The 15318-nt window shown below is 40.7% G+C and overlaps 1 protein-coding gene across 1 annotated transcript in view; it reads left to right on the top strand.

Annotated features, from left to right (window-relative positions):
- The first annotated feature begins 34 nt into the window (after positions 1-34).
- The window catches only part of NECAB1 (N-terminal EF-hand calcium binding protein 1), an 83914-nt gene continuing 68630 nt past the window's right edge, over positions 35-15318 (top strand). The window contains exons 1-2 of the mRNA XM_029923301.1: positions 35-157; positions 7407-7431. Coding sequence (XP_029779161.1) covers positions 59-157; positions 7407-7431 — 124 coding nt within the window. The 5' untranslated portion in view covers positions 35-58. The remainder of the gene's footprint in view (positions 158-7406; positions 7432-15318) is intronic.

A 15318-nucleotide genomic window follows, 5' to 3' on the forward strand; every position in this document is an offset into this window, starting at 1 on the left:
CCCGAGCCCGTGCGGCCGCCCTGCCCCGCTCCGCCCGCCGCCGGCTAGGCTCCCGACGATGGAGGACTCCCGGGAGACGTCGCCGTCCTCCACCAACTCCTCCGAGGAGCTCAGCTCTGCCCTGCAGCTGTCCAAGGGCATGTCCATCTTCCTCGACGTGAGTACAGAGCGAAGGAGTAGGGTCGTGTTCTTCCCCCACCCGCACCCCCATCGCCGCTTCCCTCTTCCCCTGTGGTCGGTCCAGGTGCCGATCAGCAGGTGTTTTGCTACCTCCTACCTCGCTCCCGTGTCCCCCTGGAAATGCACCGAGGCAAATGCGGGAGAATGATTGCCACTCAACTTGTAAAATGGGTTGTCCTGCACCTGCAACTCGGGGCTTAACAACCCTGAACGAATGGCAGAAGTTAAATTTTCCAACGGCGTGGGTTTCATTGGGGATCAGGTTTGTAATTACAACAATCTCCATTCAGGTGAATAGAGTGTTTTAAAGGGGACTAAAGGAGGGAGGGAACATTATTAACTCAACTCATCTCTGATGTGCCCTGTTTGCAGTTCCCAAGCTCCCTGAAGCTCTTGGGCGACGGGGGCAGCATTAGGGATCGCTATGCTTTGCCACCCTTCCCCAGCCCACGGAGAACAATTACTTTGAAAACATACTTGTTTTTCGTTTTTAAAGCGGTGGCCGAGATCCCTTTCATGCTGTTACTTTTTTCACTGCCACCTCCGATTTTTCCCGTTTTTCTCTCCTGTTGTTCTTCTTCCCTATATCTCTGGAAGTTTTAATTGCTGTTCATCAATTCCAGCATTTGACTGCTTTTCCTTACGGGCCTCTCCCTCCCTTCGGTATTGATGTCCTTCCTTCATATTTCTCTGATACAGTAATCATTCTTTCTCATCCTTTTCCCCCCCTATTTTACTGCCCTCACACTGTCTTTTTTTTTTTATCTGTACAGCAGTTTTATTTCTTATTTATTTCTCAATTTTGCATTACTGCCCCTTTCTGCTGTTTGTTATTTTTTTCGCTCTCTTGCCTAGCTCTTTGCTGTCAGGATCACTGGTTTTCCTATCCCTCGGTTGCCTGCTGGCTTGGGCTCCCTCAGCCTATGCGTTGTCACATTTATGCTGTCCCCTGGAGGTAGTTGCTGGCTCCGTGGGGACAATTCTGGCCGCCTATCTAGACATGATAAAAAATTAGCAAAAGGCATTGAGGAGTGCTGTGTGCTCTTTCCTCTGCCTTTCCCTGAGATCATCTCTTATTAAAATCCAGGTGTATTTACAATTAACATTTATTTGTGGAGAGATGAAAATATCAGGAAATCAACTCCTTAGTATCATAATGGTGAAGCAGAGGTCATGAAGATGGGGGGGGGACTGAGGAGCCCTTCCAAGTTTCTTTTCAAAGGACTAGCTGGGATTTTTTGATCGGGAGAGAAAACCGTATTGATCATTAAATCTGGTGGAAGGCAAATGTTCTAGGTAAGCGCAGCTGCGCTGCCTGGCAGCGTGCTCCCTCCTCACCAGGCAGTGTGCTCCCTCCTCACCAGGCAGTTCCAACTGTGGATCCAGGCTCCGTGGCCAGCATCTTCTTCCCCCCAAAAACCATTGGCTTCCCATTCCTTGTCTCAGTAGGTTTAAGTGCCTTATTCTTTCTGAGCACTTATCTCTGCTTGGCTCTGGTCAGTCAGGTGATGCTTTGGCTCTGGTGGTTCAACTGGTTGATATTATTCACTAAATTATTCATTGAATCCTGCTATTCAGACCCAAAAAGCCCATGAGAAACCAGGCTGGCAGAAGGTGGCACACAGCACCCTGGAGAAGGGAATCTTCAGGGACAGCATCTGGGCCCCAGGAACTCATGTCTGTTAGGAGGTCGGTGGCCAAGCCACCATGGAGTTGACTCAGAGAGGGTAAAAGGACCCTCCATTCATCCTGGCCTCATCTTGGGTTCCCCAAGGATATCAGGTGCTTTTCTGTGACTTTTTTAAAGCAATGAACAAATCCTGGGGACACTGTCGAGATGAATGGATTGAGCTGCACACATGGAAGTCACCCTCTTTGACACATACTCTAATCTTGGCCCAAGCATTCAAACTGCCATTAAAAAAGAAAAGAAAAAGAGGAAGTTAAAATCTTGTTTACTGTTCTATATACATGGTTGTTCTCAATCCCTGTAAATAAGCAGCCTCAGGCCCCTGTCCTGAAGGAACATGTGCTCTATGAATAGGATCCCCCTGCCTTCTTGTATCTATTTCTAGAATTTAAAAATAAAAATACAAAACTGATTTCACATGAGAGGTGTTGACATGCTTGTTTGCCAGGAAAATGCTAGTGTCTGTAAAAGAAAAAAAAAAAACAACCCCAAAAACCTGCCACTGGATTTTGTCTCGAGAAGAGATTTTGTTTACACTTCTTCTTTGAGATATTTTGTGAAAAAGCCAGCGCTCTGGTGAAATATGTGACATGAAAAAGGATTTGTTACTTAAGGATTTTTGAATTATTCATTTCTGGATCATATTGCTTTTAGCAAAAATAAAATGTGAAATATAAATACATAATTTACTCGATTTGTTTTAATATATTCGAGTAGCACTGCTAAGAAAGATTGCTTTTTGAATTCTATTCAGAGCATAATAAGTTGGTAATAGAGATCCCCTGTTCCAAAGAGGAACCGGAAGGAAGCCCATCAGAGTCTGCTGTGTCACACAGACTGGTTTCCGAATTTGAGGAAAACTTGAATTTTTAGTGTTTATGTTCCAGGGCCACTGTACTAATGAGTCCTCTGTGTGATTCTGAAGATACCGTTGCTGACATGACTAGATATATCCAGCTGGTAAGAAGCTAGCCATAGATCAGAAAATCAGAGAGGGATTTACCGCACCTACCGGCTTTGCTTTATTTTCTTATGTCCAAATCAGCAGTTGCGATGAGTGTCACACTTAATTCTAGAGTTGTTGTTTTATTTTTTTTAATTCTTTTTTTTAACGTTTATTTATTTTTGAAAGAGAGAAACAGAGTGCAAGCAGGGAAGGGACAGAGAATGAGGGAGACAAAATCCAAAGCAGGCTCCAGGCTCTGAGCTGTCAGCACAGAGCCTGACATGGGGCTCCAACTCATGACCCTCAAGATCATGACCTGAGCCAAAGTTGGACACATCACTGACTGAGCCACCCAGGGCCCCTAGAGTTGTTTTCTTAAATGCAAGTTCGTAGGGTAAGAAGACAGAGAACAGAAAAAGGAAATGCGCTATATAAATTTGAACTGTTATGGCTAGCTCATTGTTCCCTGTTGATGCCTAAATCCCAGTAGCCAAATCCACAAACGAATACAGAGACTGTTTCATTAGAAATCTAATTTATTATATTATATTCTGTCTAAAAAATGACAGAATTATATATCAGTTCATCATAAATACTCTTGAATGCCTACTGGGGGGCTGAGAAAACCCAGCGCTGGTGCCAAGGCATTTGCACCGCACCCACACGCCACCCACAGGAAAACGCTTCCCTGGGCGCCGCGCACAGCAACAGGGGAGGACCAGGCGGATGACGGTGCTTTTCCTTCTTAACACCTGTATTCTGTCTGCCCCTGGTTAGTCCATTCCAGCTGACAGAGAATAAACGCTAATTTAGAATACTAGTCCGAATAGCATGTGGTCCCTCTTTGGAATCACCATATAAATCAACTCTGCTTCTGTCCAAAGGGAGAAAATCACAGCCTCACATCATCCCCCAGAGCAAGATAATGAAGTGAAGTTATAACTAACTTGATGCCCCTATCTTCTCCCAAGCAGTTTTGTTTGATTTTAAGCTGGAAGGGAAGTGGCCCTTCCTCATTTTGCTAGAGGCAGAAGTGGGGCCTTGAAGGTTGTGAAGGAAAAAGATGATTTTACTGTTTGTCTTCCCTCCCTTTCCCCAACCAAGCATGCGCACTCATGTACGCTGAACAAAATGCACAATGCCTGGATGGCCAGGGACTTGGTGGAAATAAGTAACAGTTTTCTCTGCAAAGATACTTAATTCTGAAGCCCTGTATGTGTGTATGCATTGTCATCTGTCTAAGAGGTGAGGTGGACAGAGGACTGTCAGAGCAGAAACGGGTTTTCGGGTATAATGGCTCTGTGACCTCCTGGAGGTCAAGGTCCATACACTATGACTTACCTGGGTGGTCTTCCCTTCTGGATGGGACCCCATGTTCTGGATGAGAACCAAATTCCCTGCCCTGTATCCTCATTTTTCAGGAGTCTTATTAGCTCATCTCATTACCTGTTTTTAACCTGGTACACAGTAGAAAGCACTTAGCAAATATTAGTTCAGTAAATAGTGACCGTCATTTTTTTAGGCCTTCAAGACAATATTTGCATCTTAACACCTGCCTTGAATAATCTCAGGTGAGAAATGAGAAATCTTAATGAAGGCCATCAAAGAATAGCTTTTAGAGTAAAGGATGCCATTTGGTAACCCTTAAATTGTTGCTAAAACACAGCATAACCTGCATTTGAGTTTTAAGTCTGACCACAATATTTGCATCTATTTAGTACATATCTTGTGGTAGCAACTGGTAAAATTAGCCAATTCAGATTACTATGGTAGCATAATGTAATGAACCCAGCTCTCATCTGCAGTACATTTTTTATTAGTCTGCAGGCTCAGAGGCAAAATTTGCAGCAGAGTCAGTACTGTTCATATTTAATTACAAAGAACTGTCTTAATAAAGAAAGCTACTGTCTTAATTTCATCGCTAAGGGGCTGAATGCTATTTAAGATAGTTCTTTATGAAATGAAATAATGGAAGTCCTGAGTCCAAGTCTCTGGCTGTGGTTATTCCTCTTCTAGTTACTTCAAACTCTTCAGGACACAATAGAGCTTGAAATAGAATCTTAGAATATATTAAAGGTAAGAATTCGGCTTGGTTCATGTCTCCCTGCCTCTGAGCTGGGGCTTCATGGTTTCAGGGAAGAGGAGGAAGCTGGTTACAATGGAGAGATGAATTCCCAAAATCCCCACTAGAAATTACCTCCATGGAGTAGCAAGAATTTGTGTCCCATTCTGCTCTAAGCATAGATGTTCTTCCCATCAAAAGCAGTTTTCTTGCAATTGTGAAATAAATTTAGTTTATAAAGGGGGACCAACTTATGATACAAATCAGGAGGATACATATCTGTTGTTGGAAATTTTTCACAGGTGAGGTTTTTGGTAATAATAATAAACTGTTATAAGAGTGTAACAATGATTAGACTTAACCATACTTCATCTTCATGAAGTCAACAGAAGGGAAGGAGGAGGATGCTTCTGTAGCAGAAAGCAGTAAAACTGAAAACTTTGGTAATAAAAACGATTGCTCATCTTTCAAGCTGCCCACCAAGGAGTGATGACTGAAATGTCAGAGCAGCTCTGGTTACTTAACGTAACTGTCTGTTGCTCAGAAAAATGACCCTCAAGTGCCCCTTTCATGTGACTCAAGGTTATCTTTGCAACGTGATAAAGGGACCCTGTCTTTGGTAGGATATATAACATAGCTGTGGTGTGCTCTATTTCCCACATATTTTTTCTATTAGTATACAGCATCAGCTAACAGATGATTGCTAGCAGAAAAAAAGCTATCTTAAGATTTAAACGATAATTTACTGGCTCCTGCAATGAGAAGTGGAGACAAGAGGGTCTGGTGAGGATGGCTTGACCAGGAGCTCAGAAAGTGTCCATCAGAGTCCACTGTCTGTCAGCCTCCGGATGGACACAGCGCTCTTGAGGCCTGGTGATGTCCAGCTTCTATGTCGTGTACATTTGCTGTGGCTTCTGTGACAGTGTACTGCACACAGAGTGGCTTAAACAACCGCATTCATTCCCTCAGTTCTGGAGGCGAGGTGGGCGGCATCAAGGTGTGGGGAGGACCGTTCCCTCTGAAGGCTCCAGGGAAACTGCTCAATGCCAGTCTCCTAGCTTCTAAGGTCGGATTCCTTTACATTCTTTGGCTTGCAGCTGTACCACCCCAATACCTGCCTCCGTTACCATATGGTCTCCCCTCTGTCTCTGCATCTGTGAATCTCTCTCTCTCTCCTTGTAAAGTCACCAGTCTTTGGATGTAGGGCCCACCCCAATCCAGTAAGATCTTATTCTTATCTTCTTATATATATATATATATGAGAGAGAGAGAGAGAGAGAGAGAGAGAGAGAGAGAGAGAGAGGGATGCAGAGAGAGGTGAGAGGAAATCTCAAGCAGGCTCTGCACTGTCAGTGGAGAGCCCAATTTGGGGTTCTAACTCACAAACAGATCATGAGCCAAAGTTGGATACTTAACCAACTGAGCCACCCAAGAGCCCCAGTAAGAGCTTATCTTACTTTGATTACATTAGCAAAGACTAATTTCAAACAAGGTCACCTTCACAGGTACTGGAGGTTAGGACTTCAGTGTTTGATTTGAGGCAATAGTTCACCCATGATGTATATAATAACAAAAGGGTGGACAACAGCTTCTTACCTATATCTTCCCAAGTTCAAAGTCTGCAGAAGAGAAAGCATTTCTCTTAGGATAATTTAAGCAAAACCATGTCCTTACTGTTCTCATGCCTGAGTAGTCACTGTGGGCCGAGTGATGTGACACCCTATTTTCCAGACCTGAATGCTCTGCCCAATCCTTGAAAGTGGAAGGCAGGAGAGGAAAAATTGATTTCCCAGAAGAGATTTTTGAAATTAATACTTAAGATAACTGATGGCTAAGCAGTTCCTACCTACCAAAGATAATATAATTAATGCATAGAAGTAAAGTAAGATACAGTATAGACACATGAGCTCTACTTATCCATGATTTATTTTTTTGTTTCCATGTATTCCCATTTATTGAGATACGATTGACTTCCATTAAATTGCACATATTTAAAGTGAAAAGCTGATAAGATTTTACATATGCATATACCTGTGAAACCATTATCATAGTCAAGATAATAAATATACTACCACTCCAAAGAGTTTTCTCATGTCCCTTTATAATGCCCTCTCTACTCATTTGTATGCAACCCTTAATCTTCTTTCTGTCACTATAGATTAGTTTGCATTTCCTAGAGTTTTATATAAGTGGAATCATACAGCCGGTATCCTTTTTTGTCCTAGGTTTTTACTTAACATCGTTACTTTGTGATCCATCTGAGTTATTGTGTGTGCTCAGTAGCTCGTTTCTCTTTACTGCCCAGTAGTATCTGAGTGGATGTGCCTTGGATTCTTTTGTCCATTCACTTGTCCAAAGACATTAAGTTGTTTTCAGTTTTTGACTGTTACGAAGAAACATCTCAATTGGGAAACATTTATTTAAAATTGGAATTTCTTTTGTTTAATAATGGGTGAATTATGTATGAATATAATGTTCACTGCAATTGCAAAAATGGTAATAAAGTTTTTTTTCTTTTCCTTTTCCAGATACTGAGGAGAGCAGATAAAAATGGTAAGACCAAAAATATGCAATTTTTACTTATTAATCTCTTACCTTTTAGATCACCTTATAGAGAATTATATGGAAGGGAGAGGAGAACCCAAGAAAATGGTACATAAAATGTCAGCCTCCTGTTCTAAGAGTTCTTTTAGACAAGTTTATGGCTCCAGATATTCATGAGAAGTTGAAAGAGATACTTACATTTGTCATGAAGATGGAATTTATGCCTTTGAAGTGAGGAGCTGTCATAGCCCTGGCCTTTTCCGTTTATGCTTTAATTTTAAAGTAATAACAGTTTCTATTCATTGAGTATCTACTATGTGGCAGGCGTTGGGCCAGATGCTTTGAGTTACCAAGATACAGATCTGAGACTTGAACTTGAGTCTCTGTGGCACCAAGGTCTTGGCTGTCCACACTAAACTTCATAGTGGCCTTGGGGGCTACTGTTGAGCTCAAAGCTGGTTGCCTAGAAGCCTCCATTGCCAGACTTACCTCCACTTCATGGCTTTTGGCCATAGCTCTTGCATTTGAATTATGTGCATTTGAATTATGTGTGCTAGAAGTAATAATCTATAGGGACAGAGAAGACGGTTGAAACTAGTGTAAAAAAATTGTTCTGTCAGAGGAACTACAATTTAAATGATGCCTGCACAAAGTCCGATTATAAGCTGTCGTAAGCAATATCTTTTGACTCTTATTCCACTACAAATTGTGTTCCATAGAATACCAAATTAGAGCTTATTGAGTTTATTTTGCTGCTATAGTACAAGTACATAATAGAGCTATATTCTTGACAAGGCTTTCATGACAAATTTAGGATACAAAAAGAATCTTTTCCTTTTGTTTTCTTGAAACCATGTTTCTTATCTTTGGGGAAGGATTGCAGGCAGAGTCCAGATCTGACACTTTAAAAACATTTATTGTGGTCTAGTTAGCCCTTAAGCAGCCCGATCAAGAAAAGCTTGAATGCCCTATATAGCTTTTCACACAACAGAAAAGATATTAACCCAAGGAGTTACTGTCATATGAGGATCTGTTTCCAAATCCAGATATTTCATTGTGCCGGACCATTAGAATGTTTTCTCACACTAGGTTGCACTGGTTAATATATTATCAATCCAAAGGGGCTTTTTTCCACTGGAATCACTTGATTCATTTTTAAGACAAATGTAACTGTGCTCTCATCTTGTCTTCTCATCCCATGTGTTGGCCTTATGCCTGACATCCAAACCCAGTGAGGCCTGAAGCACGACTGACTGGTCCATACAGCCCCATATCACCTGCCTCATGTTTTACAGCCATTTCTTGTTCAGAGATGCCTTCTCTCTCTCTCTAGCCAAGCTTCTAGTTTTCTCAGGCTATACCCTCCTTACCTTGAACCCCAGAGTCTCATTGAGGGTCGTCATTATCTTTGTATATTCCACTCTTCTTTCCATTAAAACTCACATCTTTTGATGGCCCTCTGTCATAATCCATAGTCATAATAAAAAGCACCTAAAATCCAGCTCATGATTTACTGGAGTTTGTGATGATCTCATATGTTATGCTGTGAAGAATGGTCACTCGGACCAGGGCCCCGGTGCGGTCCGGCTCAGTGCCCTGTTTTTCACCGCCTCCTTGCTCCCTCTCCTGTTGTGCCGTCAAGGCCGCCTGCCATTCTGCTCTTAACCCCGCGTCTCCACCACGCATCCTCTTCCGCGGTTCTCCGAAGCACTAGGGATTCTCTGCGCATGCTCCATCTGTCACACTTCTGTGGTGTTGTCCTTGCTTTGACTGCCACCTGCTTTACCCTTTCCATTCTTAGCCAGCTTGCGCACTCTCCTGGGTTGCTATCATTCCTGCTCAGAGGGCGCTTTATCTGCAAGATATCTGCAGCTCTCACTTGCAGAGCCCCAACCTTTCTCTCTGTGCTCTGCCCACTTTGGCTTGTATTGATTATACCCTTTCGTGAGGACTACATTTGTTTGCTGGGGATTCTACTTCTTTAAGCCAAACTTGGCATCTCTTGGGCAAGGAACTTATGGGTAGATACTATGCCCAGCTAGTCCTCGGTACTCGGTGGGTGTTCATTTAATGAATTAATGATGATTAATGACATTTTTCTCCATTACCCATCTCCCACCTCTCTATCTACTCTTTCCCCTGCCTTTCATCCTGCTTTACTCATCTCCCTAATTCTCAGTGTAAAGTGAGGGGAGGCAGAGACCAGACGTTCTGGGTTTAAGTCACAGCTATGGCATCTAGTAGCTTTGTGGCTTTGGGTAAGCAACAAACTCTTCACCCTTAGCTTCCTCATCTATAGGATAGAGATAATAGCATCTACCTATGTCACGGGGTTATTATGTAAGTGACACAGCATATGTAAGGTCCCCAGGGAAGTGCATGGAACATAGTACATACTTACACCTGCCCATCTGCCACATCTATTATGATCAATATGATCAGTATCACTGTTTAAAGCTTGAGCTATTTGGGGGTTGTGACGCCTTAGCCATTGGAGATACTTGGTGACATTCCAGTCATTTCTATTTCAGTGGAGTTTAGTGGAGAAAAAAAGACTATTTACCATATATTCAGAATTAGAAAAGGGAAAAAGAATTGTGGATAATCTGATGTAAATGAGAAGATACCAACATTAAAAAAACCATCTTTCTGGAGCATTTGTTCATCCCACTCTGTATTTGCAAATAAACAGCTGCTACATGTACGTGATCTCTGGGTAAGGGATCCTCAAGTGACAGAATCCCTATGGGCTGCATAACTGGGGATGGAATAACAAAGGGAGTAAGAGAGGCTATGCAGTGTCTATCTGCTTAGTGTGATACTAGCCTCCCAGATTTAGCTTTGGGGATCTATCTGACATGATAAGCTGCTGGAGAAATGGGGAAAAAACACATGATAGCAATTAGCTCTAATAATGGGGTTTGGAGAGGTTTTTTTGGTTTTGGTTGTTGTTTTAAAATCATAGGCTAGGATCTTAGGCATAAAGACAGACCTCAAAATAGGATAGATTCAGAGAGATGCGAGTGCTTTGATCTAAAGAGCCCAGAATTATATCTAGAAATGCAAAGCTCCTGAGAAGCCTTACTTATATGCAGGTAGAATGAAAATGGAAATGATACATGAGTATTTGCAAAACTTGCACAAAAAAAAACCTTATTAAAAGGCAAAATGGAAAGGCTCATAGTAATTACCACTGTGGATTTCTTTTTCTGATGTGCACTTGCTAGGATCTGCTGCTGCTCTTGATCAGCAAACTGGCTGTATGGGCGGCTCTGTTAGTCTCGATGAATGACTGATCTCTTTAAGAGATGGTTACAAGAGTCCAAACCCTTTGGACAACAGAGATGGTAATAGTTCTCCTCAGTGGCCTTCAGTCTATACTAGCAGCCTGTACATTATAAATCCATGAGGACAGCAAATGGGCCTGTTTCACATAGCACCAGGCCCACAGTGGGAAGCAAAATGCTTGCCGCAACATAGGTGCTCAATCAGGACTGGCAAATATATTTGTAAGAGGTGCATATCCAACAGTCTGATACTGAAAACTGAAAGAGAAACACAATCTTTTTTTATATATAGTTCATTGTCAAATTGGTTTCCATACAACACCCAGTGCTCTTCCCCACAAGTGACCTCCTCCATCACCACCACCCTCCTTCCCCCTTCCCCCTCCCCCTTCAGCCCTCAGTTTGTTTTCTGTATTCAAGAGTCTCTCATGATTTGCCTCCCTCTCTCTCCCTAACTCTTTTTCCCCCTTCCCCTTCCCATGGTCCTCTGTTAGGTTTCTCCTGTTAGACCTCTGAGTGAAAACATATGGTATCTGTCCTTCTCTGCCTGACTTATTTCACTTAGCATGACACCCTCAGGGTCCATCCATTTTGCTACAAATGGCCAGATTTCATTCTTTCTCATTGCCATGTAGGATTCCATTGTATATATATATACCACATCTTCTTGATCCATTCATCAGTTTTTGGACATTTAGGTTCTTCCCATGATTTGGCTGTCGTTGAAAGTGCTGCTATGAACATTGGGGTACATGTGCCCCTATGCATCAGCACTTCTGTATCCCTTGGGTAAATTCCTAGCAGTGCCACTGCTGGGTCATAGGGGATTTCTACTGATAGTTTTTTGAGGAACCTCCACACTGTTTTCCAGAGCAGCTGCACCAGTTTACATTCCCACCAATAGTGTAGGAGGGTGCCTGTCTCTCCACACCCTTGCCAGGCTCTGTAGTCTCTTGATTTGTTCATTTTAGCCACTCTGACCAGTGTGAGGTGGTGTCTCATTGTGGTTTTGATTTGTGTTTTCCTGATGATGAGTGATGTTGAGCATTGTTTCATGTGCCTGTAGGCCATCTGGATGTCCTCTTTGGAGAAATGTCTATTCATGTCTTCTGCCCATTTCTTCACTAGATTATTCATTTTTTGGGTGTGGGGTTTGGTGAGTTCCTTGTAAATTTTGGATACTAGCCCTTTGTCTGATATGTCACTTGTAACTATTATTTCCCAATCTGTCGGATGCCTGTTAGTTTTCTTGATTGTTTCCTTTGCAGTGGAGAAGCTTTTTACCTTGATGAGGTCCCAATAGTTCATTTTGGTTCTTGATCCCCTTGCCTTTGGGGATGTGTCGAGTAGGAAATTGCTGCAGTTGAGGTCAAGGAGGCTGTTTCCTGCTTTTTCCTCTAGGATTTTGATGGTGTCCTGTCTCACATTCAGGTCCTTCATCCATTTTGAGTTTATTTTTGTGTGCAGTGTAAGAGAGTGATCTATTTTCATTCTTCTGCATGTTGCTGTCCAGTAGAAGAAACAAAATATTATAGATCAGTTCATCAAACTAAGCATTGTTGTTATTTTTCTGCTGTTTATTAATTAATAGTATTAGCTAAAATTTGTTGAGGACATGTTTTGGACTATGTCTTATTTTAAGTGCTTTATATACATTGTGTTCAGAGTAGTTTAGAGCAGTGGTAAGAACACTGGCATTTGTTTAATGACTTAGAGCAAATCATTCAATTTCCCCTTGCCTCAATTTCCTCAGTTGTGAAGGGGGATAACAGTTTCTTTCAGAAATCTGTCTTAAATATTAAATGAAATTTTGCCTCTACATTGTAATAACAAAGAGATCTATCCAACAAGTAGCTATAACATTTTTAAATATTTGTGTACCCAACATAGAAGCAACTAAATATATAAAGCAGCATCAGCAGACCTAAAGAGAATAATGGACAGCAATACAATCGTAATTGTAGTGGTTAATATATCACTTATATCAGTGATGTTCAGACAGAAAATCAATAAGGAAACATTCGCTTTGAACAACAGACCAGATGGATTTAATAGATATATACATAGCATTCCTTCTAAAAGTGGCAGCAGAATACACATTTTTGTTGAGTGCACATGGAACATCTTCTAGGGTAGATCATATATATGTTAAGTCACAAAATAAGTCTAAATAAACCTAAGAAGGTTGAAATCATATCGAGTGTCTTATGTGGCCACAGTGATATGAAACTGGAAATAGATTACAAGAAGAAAACTGGGAAATCACAAATATATGGAGATTAAACAGCATACTACTGAACAGCCAATGGATCAACAAAGAAATCAAAGGAGAAGCTTAGAAACTACCTTGAGACAAATGAAAATGGAAACACAACATAGCAAAATCTATGGGGTACAGCAAAAGCACTTCTAAGAGGGGAGTTTATAGCGATATAAACCTACCTCAGAAAACAAGAAAAAAAATCTCTAACAATCTGACTTTACACCTGATGGAACTAGAAAAAGAACAAATAAAGCCTGAAATTTAGTAGAAGGATGGGGATAATAAATATCAAAGTTGGAATAAATTAGAGACAAAAAAGACAACAGAAAAGATCAGTGAAATGAGGAACAGATTCTTTGAAAAGAGAAAATTGACAAACCTTTAGCTAGACTCTAAGAAAAAAGAGAACTCAAATAAATAAAATCAGAAATGAAGACAGAAGTGACAACTGATCCCAAAGAAATACAAAGGATCATAAGAGACTACAATGAACAATTCTACACCAACAGATTGGACAACCTAGAATAAATGGATATATTCCTAGAAACATATAATCTTCTAAGACTGAACCATGAAAAAAGAAAATCTGAATAGATTGATTACTAGAGAGGAGATTAAATCAATATCAAAAACCTACAAACAAATGAAAGTCCAGGACCAGATGGCTTTACTTGCAAATTTTACCAAACATTCAAATAAGATTTAATATCTGTTCCTCTCAAACTCTTCCATAAAAATTGAAGAGGTAGAAGTATGTCCAACCTTATTTTATGCTGCCAGCATTAATTACCCTGATATTAAAACCAGACAAAGACACCACAAAGAAATAAAACTATCGGCTAGTATTCCTGATAAACTTAGATGCAAAAATTCTCAACAAAATATTAGCAGACTGATTTCAACAATACATTTAAAAGATCATGTACCATCATCAAGAGGTATTAATCCTGGGAGTTTCAGGATGATTCAACATCCAAATAATCAACATGATACCCAATTTTAACAAAATGAAGGATAAGAATCATATTGTCTCCTCAATAGATGCAGAAAAAGCATTTGAAATAATTCAACATCCATTTATGATAAAAGCTCTCAACAAAGTGGGATTGTAGACTACTTCAAAATAATAAAGTCCACAAGGACAAGCCCACAGCTAACATTATCCTCAATACTGACAAGCTGAGTGCTTTGGCTTTAAGATTAAGAACAAGACAAGGATACCTACTGTCGCCACTTGTATTCAACATAGCAGGAAGTCCTAGCCACGGAAACTGGGCAAGATAAAGAAACAAAACGCATTCTGATCAGAAGGCAAGAAGTAAAACTCACTATTGGAGGCCAACACGATTTTACAAATAGAAAACCCTAAAGTTTCCAGCAAAAAATGTGTTAGAACTAATGAGTGAATTCAGTAAACTTTGGGTACAAAAGCGATATGCAAAACCCTAAAGTTTCCAGCAAAAAATGTGTTAGAACTAAGAGTGAATTCAGTAAACTTTGGGTACAAAAGCGATATGCAAAATCTGTTGCAATTTTATATACTGACAGTGAACTACCAGAAAAAGAAATGAAGAAAACAATCCCATTTACAGTTACACCAAAAAGAATAAAATACCTAGGAAGTAATTTAAGCAAGGTGGTGACAGACTTGTACAGACATTAATGAAAGGCATTAATGAGAGAAATTGAAGAGGACACAAATGGAAAGATACTGTGTGCTAATAGATTAGAAGAATTAATAGTGTTAAAATGTTTATATTACCCAAAGCAATCTACAGATCCAAAGTATTCCCTTTCAGAATTTTGGTGGCATTTTTCAGAAATAGAAAAAATAACCTTAAAATTTGGAACAGAACGACTACTGGCATGGAAAACACTAATATAAGAAGCTGATACTGAATTTGTTGGTCTGGGAGTATTTTGAAGACTTCATTGGATCCTTATATAACCAGTGTTAACAAATTGAGAATTCGTAAGAGCCTTTCAATGTGGTTGCTCAAAGTTTGGTTTATTCAATTAACATGTACAAATATGACCTCAGGTAGAGGGGTAAAACACAGGTTTGATAAGTGGGAATGTTTTCCCTGAACATAGGGAAACTCTGAGAGTCCCATCCAGAGGTCTGTGATTCTATTTCCTGTATCTTGCTAACAAGGCTGCCTGTTGGTATGAGCTAGTCAGTCAGGCATCACTAGACCCACACTGGACTCGGTAGCCCCTCTGATACTTTAATCAGGGATCCTAGCCCCAAACAAGGATGGAAAGATTAAAAGCTGGGCCTTGGAAATTAGGATTATTGGCATAAGGCCGATTTTCATTTCATAATCCCTCACTATTTTCCCAAAA

The sequence above is a fragment of the Suricata suricatta genome, chromosome 15 (genome assembly GCF_006229205.1).
Source record: "Suricata suricatta isolate VVHF042 chromosome 15, meerkat_22Aug2017_6uvM2_HiC, whole genome shotgun sequence".
In the NCBI taxonomy this organism is placed as follows: Eukaryota; Metazoa; Chordata; class Mammalia; order Carnivora; family Herpestidae; genus Suricata; species Suricata suricatta.